Below are 12,036 nucleotides of genomic sequence, written 5' to 3'. Positions count from 1 at the left end.
CGCCGGCCTGGAGGTGCTGGGCTTCAGGGAGTCGGGCATTGCCTCGGAGTACGAGTCTAACACGGATGAGAGTGATGAGCGGGACAGCTGGGGCCAGGGTGAGGGGTCAGTGCTCTTCCTGAGCGAGCTGAGGGCAGAGGCAACATTAGGCACAGGGAAGGGGGAGGTTTGAGCAGAAAGGAGACAGCAGACAGCCTGCAACACATCTCCACTGAAGGATCAATACCATTGCATTTCCATTTATTCGTTTGTTCAGACACTTTTTGTTCCAAAGTAACAGATGAAGCAGTGTAGTTTAAGTCAAAGAAGTCAGACTTAGTATATCTTCACAGTCTCCCAGTCTAATCAAGTGCAAGTGCAGCCCCAAAAAACAAACATAAAATGCATCTGCTGACATTTTTAGCAAACTATGGGTTGGTTTAACATTCATCACACATTCTCAATGTAACCCCTCACTGTGCTGAGCCCATAGTTAACCTCTCTTTCTGAAATGTTGACTGTATTTCTCCTGAGCCTGTGAGACTTCTGTAGCCTTTAGATCTAAACTATTATTCCTGTGGTGCTTTTTCGCCTCAGGTCCTCATTCTCTGAGGCAGTGCATGCTAATATTTTGTTGAATATTGTTTTATTTCTCAGTATTAATTGCCTTAGCTACATCAAGATCTCACAGTATATATTTTTTCAGATTATGTCAAGAGTGTAATTCCCTATGACAGTCAATTCATTGTCCTATTTCTGCGTTCATTATTTTTTGAGCTGTCTATGTGTAATTTCCTGTCTTTGAAGTTTTGCTATTATCAGTTCAGTTAGATTACTGGAGAATTACTGTAGCATGCATCAGGATAGATTACTTCACTGTGAACATTTTGATTCAGAAGACGACAGCATGTCAGAGTTTCAAAGCCGTGTGGATCCCAAAAGCAGTTCAATGCTATGTGTGTACACAGACCTATGTGTTGCATTGCTTCTGATATGTGCAATTTCCGGAATAAAATATTTTTGTTGCTCTCTGCTTTGTGTGTGTCCATATTACATTTTTGAAATGAATTGCAATTAAAATTACTTAATTTATTTGTGTTGCTTCCTCAGTGTAAATATGACTTAGTGTCTCCTCAATTTTATATAAAACCTAAAGAAAAAATGAATAGGAAATAAGCTCATTAATCTGTGAATATTGCCATGAAGCCTAGATAGTTTAATAGTCAGTAACATTTCAACTACAATATCAAGAAGAAAAAGAGGGAAAACAATACAAGCTTACCAACACAGATTGCAAGATGCTGTTGTTGTCTGTGTAGCTTCAGTATCATGGACACTGGGGTTTTGTCTAATGAATGGATAGAGTACATGATTATACCTTGAAATTGAACTCCTTTTTAGAGTCAACATAGTCTGGCGATGGTTACACTCAGCCACATGCAAGATTGTAGTATCTTAATACTACTTGTGAAGATAATAGGAGTAATTTTCGCAGGGACAGTGGGCCTATACTGTGGACATGATGATTGAAGTGCACTATATTTCAATTGAAGCAGAAGGAGGGTTAGTGAAATGTATTGTCCCAGCATAAAACTACAGGCTGGAGTGTGTTCTTTTTTTCTCAGTAGCTCTGTGGCCGTCTAAACGTACGCTATAAACAGCCACTCTGGGACATAATTGAAACCTTCTGTGTTTCAGGTGGAATTCTGGGGCCGTTGGCACCTCTCCCTCCTCGCTCAGACTGTAAACTTTCTTCATTCTGCTCCTCTTGCCAGAGAGCTTCTGACCGTGCCCTGCTCTCACACTGAAGAACTCCACATGAGACACACAACACAGGAATATCACCAATTAAGTTTGGACCAATGCCTTGAAGATTTTGACATTTGAAATGTAAGTTTACACCATTTTTTACCATGTCTTTTAACTGTGCCTAATATGTTGAATAGTAAATAGTTAAGATTTGAAACACTATAGATCATGCTCTAGCTCCTCTAGATGTTATAATGGCATGCCAACCTCTGTTGCATTTAATAACTAGCCTTCGTAGAATTGCAGAATAATATTCAGGGGTACGCAGTCTGTGGTTTGGAGTTTATATTTCATGGACATTTACAGTGTATATTCAGTAGTGTGTCATGTAGTGTTCTGTGGTCTCTCTTTAAAGAAGCTGGGCATGCCTTTTTCTGTCAAACACAGTTATAGATTTCATTTCAGAATGAAAGGATAGTGCTTAATATACTAATATGCCCTAATTTGCTCTTGCAAATTACCTGTTTAATGTTTGAATGAAATTAAATATCAATGTAAAAAATGATGTACTATGGATTGGAAAAAGATTGACTGTTTTGAGGTGCAATAAAAATGCATGACACATGGTATGATGAAGTATAGTCTCAACTATTCACAGCCATAGGCACACAGCTATACAGTAAACCATTGCACAGGGGTGAGAGTTCTGCCACTTGCCATAGGAGTGACTGTATACACTACAACACTCCCCCTTCCCGTGCTGATCATTGGAGACATACTTTACCAACATTTACAGGTTTTCCCTAAGATAAATAAACACCATGTACACAGTGGATTTTATGTCAGTAAGACATCCATTACCTACTTCTACAAGAGAACCACTGTGCTTCACTCAGTCCCAGTAAGCCATGTGACACTAACAAGGCCCCATTTAAATATAGTCAAGAGAATTATACTCTTAGTTTTATTGCTAACATTGTTTTTTGCCAAAGTTATTTTTCTAGCCGACAGTTTCACTTTGAGGTGCTCGTAGCTAGCTTTTTAAAAGTACCCAGCTGTGAAAACAGCTTGAGTTTGAAATGTTTATAGAAAGCCTTTCATGTTCAGATGGATTAAGACATCTGTTTTATAAATATTACCTTTTCAACCTTCTTGAATTGTGTAGTTCTGACACGGATGCTGTTCATCCAAGATTGGGGTTGGTGTGCTTGTGTGTTTAATATGCTATGAGGAGTGTATGAAGTCATATTCACCATTTTAGCTCATCTTTTTTACATAGCATTTATAACCTTATACAAACTAAATAAGTTGTCAGTGTGATTTATCTCCAGAGATTATGCATTAAACTGGATGTTTTGTATGATTTTTCAGGGATAATCATTTTCCAGTTCTTGAAATGAGGTTGCCTCGAGGATGGGAAATACTCCTAATGGTCCTGCTAAGGTTCTTTGATTCGGCACATCCTCAGGTAAATCCAGGTTAGTATCTGACATTCCTCGGATTGCCACCCATGGTCTTAACATGCAACCAGCTCTTGAAACATACAGGGAGAATTATGGAAGCTACCTCATAAGAAAACAGGGCTGTGAAATGGAATTCCTGGCATGATTTCACCCTAAACTTCTCATTCGTCTCAGTTGTGATGATGCAGTGGCGTGTTGCTCCAGTGGTCAGACAGTGCACACAGCTAACAGGAGGGTCATTTACAGACTGAGGGCCTGAGGCGAGTGCAGTGGACACTCCGCCGGGGGTCTGGTGTCTGTTGTACCTGCCAACGCCAACAGGAGCCGCGTGGGCACAGAAAGGGCCCCATTCATCACCCGCTGCAGGACTTTTCCACCAGTGGCCTCTCCGCCGCACAGCTCACAGTGGCGCCCATTCATGGCTGGGCTGTCCGTCTCCACAGCCGCATCCCCGCTGAGCTGCTCCGCAGCCTCTCGGAGCGGCTCATACCCCCTCTCCGAATGGATGCCGGCGTAGAGCGCGTCCAGGGCTGCTAGCATTCATGACAAATGCTTTGAGAGTGTCAATCACGCATCATACGCAGAGGGTTGCATTGGGGTCGTGGGTGTTCACAGAACAGATGACACAGGAAGAGGATACAGAGTTGAGGTGGATAGGCTATTCAAGAGTAAGAAGGCAGAAGAAGCAAATCCACTGAAAATATAAAGAAAGAAAAACATGTCTTAAACAATTACGTAAATTGTGTTCTTTTTTTTAATTGAATAATGGGATCTGTTGCCCAGGTTACAAAATGCCGTCATTCACACAACGTATTGGTAATACAATCTCCTCTTTCAAACGCATGGCACACTTCCTCTTCGCTCTCTCATCTTCCTTTATGGACAGCCTGGCTCCTGTGAAAGAATGAAAAATAAGGAAATGGCATACAAAGCTTCTTGCTTCTCCTTCTGCTTGCATTGGCACTAGCATAAAGGTGCCTCTGTTCCAGTAAGGAGCTGAGGCCTCACTGGTGGGAGGCTGGTGGGCTGCTGAGGGTGTTTTGGTTAAGGGGTGTGGGACCGAGCAGGAGAGGCCACTGCGTGTCCAATTCCCATGTTTCCTGATTAGCTATGGACTTCTCACAAAACCACAACACCTACAATAACACTTTGTGCTGAATTGTATATAATTGCTCGTTGTTGTGAGGCCTGGTTTGTGGTTGATGTAGTAATGCTGTAGTAAAAACCCTCATACAAGGAACAGGAATTAGATATTATATAGGAACTGAAGAACAAAATGTATCTTAAAAATGCAGTTTTGTATTACCAAACACAGCCATACCCACAGAAGTTATTGTGTTATTTATTTTCTGTTTAAAAAAAAAAAATTCTGTCGGTTAAGGAGTTTGGGAGCCGGTGTGTGTATTTGCTAACCTTTCGTCATTGGCCCCCTATATATATTAAGAATTATCTTTTGCATCAGTTCTCCAGTTCTAGGTTCAAGTTCTGTCATTTCAAATGTCGATCTATGCACTTCCTGAGTGGGGGGTGAGCCCAGCGTATGTGTAGGACAGACCTTCTGTTAGCAGCATTGGTCAGGTTTGACTGTGGTGTTGCTTTTGACTGCAGGCGTGTGCCGCTATCCTCTGGGCATGGCGGGAGGACAGATCCAGGATGAGGACATCTCTGCCTCCAGTCAGTGGTCAGAGTCCACAGCAGCTAGATATGGCAGGTGTGTAAAGATGGCCAAGAGCACCCACACCCACACACACATATACAAACAGGCACACACACACACACACTTGGGCGCGTACGCTCACACCCCCCCAAATTATTCCAAAATGAACATACCAAGATGGACACAATGTTATGAATGTTATGACACATGCAGACACTAACACCTAAACCCTATTCCCACAAACACACTAATTCAGTCACACACCCTCGACACATCATACGTCATGTCCCCTCAGGCTTGACTTTGACGATGGTGACGGGGCGTGGTGTCCAGATGTGATGGCAGAGCATGAGGCCCTGAAGGAGTTCCTGCAGATCGACCTGCGCACAGTGCACTTCGTCACACTCGTGGGCACCCAGGGTCGCCATGCTGACGGCGTGGGCAATGAGTTTGCCCAACGCTACCGCATTAAATACAGCCGTGATGGCAGCCGCTGGGTCTCCTGGCGAGATCGAAAAGGGAGGCAGGTAGGCATTATGTTTGATCTCCTGCTGCAAATGACCTAGACTTCTTTTTAAACTAGTAGAGTATATTGTTTTCCATTTTTATTTATACTTATCAGGCTAAATGGCCATCAGGACTGACACGTGAGCATACTTACAGCCTTATATAACTTCATGGCCTAGAGAGACGACTGATTACTGTAACTGTTTGCTCTTGGTATAATGAAGTTCAAGACTGGTGATGCATGGATCCATTTGTGGTTACTTGGCTTGTTCGTGTTACTGTGTAGATCACAGTTGACTGCAGGCCTTTTGTCCCTGAAGCAGATCATTGAGGGGAACAGAAACGCTTATGATGTGGTGCTGAAGGACTTGGAGCCCCCCATCATCGCTCGCTTTGTCCGCTTCATGCCCGTCACGGACCACTCTATGATTGTGTGCATGAGGGTGGAGTTGTACGGCTGCGAATGGCTAGGTGGGAGCCCTTTCTCTCACAGACATCACTTGGTTATCTATGTTGTCAACAGGCTTCTACATATTTCCACATTTCCACACGCTACATATACATATTTACTATTTCAAGGTTTTCAGATACTGTTAACCTACTGAGTACACACAGCCCCAAGCCATTGAGAGAGTTCTATAATATAGCAGTGTCACCAATGTAAGTTCCCGTGGAGGAATCTGACCAATTCTTCACTCTGCTTCTGCAAAAGATGGTCTTGTGTCCTATAGTGGTCCAAATGGACAGCAGATGACACTGAGAGGCCAGAGAGTTGACCTGAATGACTCAGTGTATGATGGTGCCATGGGTTACAGGTGAGCTTCAGGTTTTGGTTTTAGTATGTAAGGAACTCGCCTCAGTAAGTAAGCCTGCGTACCAAAAACTACTATTTTTTGGCAAATTATTCAGACTTCATGTATTAATTGTGTGACAGCAGACTGAAGCTAGGATTTAGACAATTAATGCAAGGGCTATATGGTCTGGTGACTGGTCAGTAGGCTAATGTTTTTTTTTTTTTACTTTTCCCTAGTCTGACGGAAGGTCTTGGTCAGCTGACCGATGGAGCCTGGGGTCTGGATGACTTCACTCAGAGCCAAGTTTATGGTGTGTGGCCAGGATATGACTATGTGGGCTGGACAAATGCCAGTTTCTCTAATGGATATGTGGAGATGACCTTTGAGTTTGACCGTGTGAGAAACTTCTCCTCAATGAAGGTTGGTTCACTAGATCAGAAACAAAAAGGATATTGGACAATTTAATAATCATATTTCCCTCAGTTATTATGAAAAAAATACAGTATTGTCCCAGCAGACTATAACTGGTGCTCTATTCACACAGGTTCACTGCAACAATATGTACACCTGGGGTGTGAGAATTTTCCGGCAAGCAATATGCTACTTCCGCTCAGAGTCAGACTGGGAGCCCAATCCCGTGTCATTTCGACCCAGAGTGGACAGGATCAGCCCTAGCGCTCGCTTTGTCACTGTTGCCCTTGGCAACCACATGGCTAGTGCCATTAGGTGCCGCTTTGCTTTCAGCGATGCCTGGATGATGTTCAGTGAAATCGCCTTTCAGTCAGGTAACCTTTTCCTTGAGCAGTGATGCTCTTTTTGCCTTCCTCTCCGTCTGTGCTCTTATTTAGCATATTTTAAATACTTAATTTCACACCAACATTATAAGGGAATACATGTATGGCTTCATTCTTATAGATACAGCAGTGTATAACACCTCTTTGGTTCCTCGTAAGCGAGGCCACACAACAGGCATTCAGCCAGGTGAGTAATATCCATATAATCTAAATGGACAGAAGAGTCCTGTCTTTGTATCACTGCAGGGTTGCCAGCAGTTCAGCTTGGAGACGCAGGCACTGTTAGGTTTAAAAGTACAATGGTGCCCCCTACTGCATCTTCTGTGAAAATGTAAACTGTTTTGGTCACTGAATTGATTCCTTTAGCAGATGCTTTTATCCATTGCAACTTTTCAATGTGAGAAAAATATGCATTGTTCAGAGAAAAAATAGGAAATTATATGTTATTTTTCTTCATTCCCCTCTATCTCACAGGAGATGATCCAACACATAAAATAGATGATAGCAACACCAGGATTCTGATTGGCTGTTTGGTTGCCATCATTGTCATTCTGCTGGCCATCATTATCATCATCCTGTGGCGTCAGGTTTGGCAGAAGATGCTTGAGAAGGTATGACAACAGCTGCTATCTTTGTCCTAGTCAGCACAGGAGGATTGCTTTGATGTTACTCACACCACATAAACCCAGTGCTGAATAGCGGAAGAGAAAAATATTGTATGTCCCATTCAGACACATGTATGTGTGTATTGAGTAACTATGTAACATAATTACCCGCCCCCAGGCCTCTCGCCGTATACTAGATGATGAGCTGACTGCACGCTTGTCGGCCCAAAGAGAGGCTTTCTCCTATCGCCGCTCCTCTCTGTCCAGTGAGGTTGAATCCAGTTCTACGTATGAGAGAATCTTCCCCCTTGGATCTGATTATCAAGAGCCATCACATCTGATAAGGAAATTACCTGAGTTTGCTTTGTCTACAGAGGATACTGGTGAGGGCTAGGTTTGGGAACTTGTGTTATGTAATAGTTACATTGTGGATGTATTTCTATTTTTTCAGAGCAAAAAACATGTGTGTGTGTGTGTGTGTGTGTGTGTGTGTGCGTGCGTGCGTGCGTGCGTGCGTGCGTGCGTGCGTGCGTGCGTGCGTGCGTGCGTGCGTGCGTGTGTGTGTGTGTGTGTGTGTGTGCGTGCGTGTATGCATATACGTATGTGTGTGCGTAGGATACACATCTACACTTTATACATATGTTACAGAGAAAGAAATGTCAACATCAAGCTCACACCAAAAAGGTTCTACTGATGATGCACCACACTATGCAGAAGCGAACATAGTGAGCGAGAACAACATGGCTGGTGGAAGCACCAGTTACTCTATGGCTGCTGTGTGCCTGACCATCCCCCCAGGGAGGGAGGGGGCCCTGGAGGAGTTCCCCAGGGACCAGCTCACCTTCAAGGAGAAGCTGGGAGAGGGCCAGTTTGGGGAGGTAAGAGGCACCAGGTTTTCTGTGTAACTGTGTGTTATTCTCAGGAATCTATAAATCATCTGGATTTGAAAACTAGTAAAAGTTTAATAAGCAGACCAAGAGTGAAGTAAAAAATGATCTTTGGTGCCACCGACTCTCAACTTCTCTATTTGTGGTTCTTTACGGTTTGAATTGCTAGACAACAAAGCTATTTTGAATTGCTTTCAAAACCAGAATCTCCTTTTAAAGTGCAATTTAGTTCTAGACTAGACATTACATTTCTTGTTGCACTTGCCTGAGATGTCCATGTGGGGGAGTAAGGGACATTTGTTTGCAAGGCAACAGTTGAGAGGTTGGTGAAACATTGTTTTAGTCCCGCATTACAAAAGATATCTAAATTGTTGATTCAGCTGTTGTTGGGTTCACAAGGTTAACAAAACACCACGGGCCCTTGTGGAAGGCAGTGACTGTGTTTAATACTTCATGTTGTTTGTCTCCCACCTTTGACCCACAGTTTGTTCATGGTGAGAGAGGAACTCACTGAGATTTCCAGTCCCTATGTATTCTGTTCCTGTGCACAGACTAGAGGGTATAGACGAGGAAAACGTTAAAAAGAGATTAAAACCTTGTCACCAAAATCATACTCATACTGAGTATTGCTATTTACACTTTCTTGTTATCAGTTTTGAAACAGGCAAATATATATTTAAAGTTAAAACATTAAATTAAATCAAAATCTCTCATAGGTTCATCTGTGTGAGGCAGAGGGTATGCAGAATTTCTTAAAGGAAGACTTTGGAAGCAATGGGGACAAACCTATCTTAGTGGCCGTGAAGACCCTAAGAGAGGATGCCAACAAAAATGCCAGGTAGGTATTGAACAAAACATTGAGTGGAAATGTTTTGTGTTTTGTATCTACATACAGTTACGAATGCTGAGAAACCAACTCATATTCTAACTTCTCAGGAATGACTTCTTGAAGGAGATCAGGATCATGTCTCGACTGAGGGACCCCAACATCATCCGTTTGTTGGCTGTGTGTGTGGAGAGCGACCCCCTCTGCATGATCACAGAGTACATGGAGAACGGAGATCTCAATCAGTTTCTCTCTCGGCATGAGCTTCAGTCTGAGTCCTCCACATCCAATGAAGCACCCACCATAAGGTACATGAGTACCTCTGCCAATCCATTATTTTCATTAAACTAACAAATTTTAGCTCTGCTGTCTGTTAATGTACATAAAGCTACATACTCCTTCCATTGCAGCTATAGTACTTTGTGTAGTATGGCCACTCAGATCACTTCTGGCATGAAGTATCTGTCATCGCTCAACTTTGTGCACCGGGACCTAGCCACGCGCAACTGCCTAGTTGGAGAGAATGACACCATCAAGATTGCTGACTTTGGCATGAGCAGGAACCTCTACAGAGGGGACTACTATCGCGTGCAGGGACGAGCAGTGCTCCCTATTCGCTGGATGTCCTGGGAGAGCATTCTACTGGTGAGCCCATTACATCAAATGATCACAGTTCAACACCAGTCACACCTGAAAGTGCAACAGAAGCAGTAGTATTTTAATGAACCTTAAGACCTTGATGTCAGCTCACTGAAATGACTAGGTTGTCAATAGTCTTATCATGAGTCCTGGAGGCCTTGTTAAAAGCCCTGGGAATGTGGAGAATGTTGTCACCTGAGATTTCACTCCTCTCCCAGGGTAAGTTTACCATGGCAAGTGATGTGTGGGCCTTCGGAGTGACATTGTGGGAGACTCTAACCCTTTGCAAAGAACAGCCCTATTCCAACCTGTCAGATGAGCAGGTGATCGAGAACACAGGGGAATTTTTCAGGGACCAAAATAAGCAGGTAAGACACTGACACATGTTAAACAAACGTCTTACTATTATATTGATGGTCTGCTTTTCTTAAAGTGGCTTTGTTGTGATGACAAGGCCATGACAGTGTGGCAGGAATGTTCTGAACTTTGTAAGTATGATTTTGCCTAGTTGATATGTTGTGTCTGACAGGCTGAATGAAATTCAGCTTGGACATTAGCTCACTTTTCTGTTTAGAGAAATCATTCTATGTCTGTGGGCTATTAGCCAAAACACCAACTTGAACATATTTGTAGGATAAAAGCTTTTAGCTGCCACATCAGACAATTTATTCTGTCAAATTGATTTGTATATCTGCCTATCAAAAGTAATATTGAGCTGTAATAGCTAAGGCATAAACATTTTAATAATTCACACTTCTTCACAGTAATTCACATTCACTGAGAGACAGAAGTAGCGGCGTGGACGAAGTAGCAGCACGGCACCCTAGCTTGTGAATGCATTTTAACAGAACAAAACAGCTTACAGTAGTGTCGAATATACTGAATGGACTTCACTCTTGTACCTTTCTAGGTGTATTTGCCCAAGCCAGCCTACTGCCCTGACCCAGTTTACCAGCTCATGCTGAACTGCTGGCGGAGGAATGCTAAAGAGAGGCCCAACTTCACAGAGATTCACAGCACCCTACTAGCATGTCAGGAGTAGGGAGAGAGGGCCGTCAGATTCTGCCTGTCACATATCTAATTTGAGAGCACAAACAGATTATTGATAACTGCAAATACAAAATAAATGGTTGCATTGCCAAAAGTGAAATGTCACACAAGGATTTTCATCCTATTGGCATGTTAAGTGGAGGGACAAGGAAGTGCATGCACAGATTCTGCTAATGTCACACTTCTGGTAACTCTGTAAGTTTGTAGTAGATGTACATTGTTGTTTATATGAAGATACCATAAATGCAGAACATTATTTTGATGATAGTAAAAACATATTATTTAAACATGTAAATATGCAAATGTATCATATCAATTTAAATAAAAACATATTAGAGTTTGTGGTTGAAGCAGTGATTGTCTTTTGTCTTCATCTTTTCTGCTGTGTGACACATATACTCGGAAAGAGAGAAAGTCAGAGATTATTTGCAATCTTCTTATTTACAGGAAATGTGCATTAATATTCTCACCAGTTAATAGGCTTTTGGACACTAAACAATAACCCATGTTTATACATTTTCAGATTCTATCTAATGAGTTATAAAGTGAGGAAGTTTATACCAGGGTGGATGAATCCCGACACCCACACATAGGCCAGCATTCTAATCCAGAACAATTTTTGTAAAGTATAAAGACAGATGTTGTTGTGTGTAACACAGAGAGATTAAGGTTACAAGTGTATAATCTGTATGAAACTTGCTTTGAATCGGCAAGCAGTGCATGTCAAGCCTTGAACCAAACAATCACATTCCCCCTCCCATTTGTGGTGTTGCGTTCTTGAAAGATCCGATTCGTTTCAACGGCTCTTTGGTACGAACCAAAGGAAACAGTCGTTCTTGAGATCCGTTTTACCCAAATTTCACTGCCTAGTGCCTACACTAATTCCACTCCACCCATCTATTACGCGAACAGTGAGAACCAGCCAGTCACAAGAGGTAGACCTTGTGTGTTATAGGTTCTTTAAAAGCAGAATGAGAAGGATTTGTAGGTTGTTGTTTGTGAACACACCATTCAAAGTTATCCCCTCGAGGAGAGAGCGAGTGAGAGCAGTGGTGGTCGAGAGAGCTAGAGATAGGGAACCTCATA

General features: G+C 42.6%; 2 protein-coding genes across 2 annotated transcripts in view; both read left to right on the top strand.

The window, feature by feature from the left end:
* Positions 1-172, top strand: part of nos1apb (nitric oxide synthase 1 (neuronal) adaptor protein b) — a gene marked incomplete at both ends in the record, with an annotated part of 9,629 nt that extends 9,457 nt beyond the window's left edge. Inside the window, one exon of the mRNA XM_080836163.1 lies at positions 1-172. This exon is cut by the window's left edge and continues 298 nt beyond it. Within this exon, the coding sequence (XP_080692289.1) occupies positions 1-172 (172 nt within the window).
* Positions 173-4,804: 4,632 nt separating this feature from the next.
* Positions 4,805-10,942, top strand: ddr2b (discoidin domain receptor tyrosine kinase 2b; the record flags this gene model as incomplete). Its single annotated transcript, XM_080836161.1, has 15 exons — positions 4,805-4,902; positions 5,144-5,375; positions 5,679-5,826; positions 6,068-6,170; positions 6,386-6,569; positions 6,694-6,934; positions 7,065-7,130; positions 7,418-7,554; positions 7,727-7,931; positions 8,197-8,426; positions 9,152-9,273; positions 9,372-9,569; positions 9,672-9,906; positions 10,119-10,268; positions 10,811-10,942. Exons 1-15 carry the CDS (start codon positions 4,823-4,825, stop codon positions 10,940-10,942), a joined length of 2,463 nt encoding a protein of 820 aa, XP_080692287.1. The 5' UTR covers positions 4,805-4,822.
* Positions 10,943-12,036: the final 1,094 nt, after the last annotated feature.

The sequence above is a fragment of the Sprattus sprattus genome (genome assembly GCF_963457725.1).
Source record: "Sprattus sprattus genome assembly, chromosome: 4".
Classification (NCBI taxonomy): Eukaryota; Metazoa; Chordata; class Actinopteri; order Clupeiformes; family Clupeidae; genus Sprattus; species Sprattus sprattus.
Note: the sequence above shows the minus strand (reverse complement) of the source record. Positions and strands in the feature narration are given on the sequence as shown.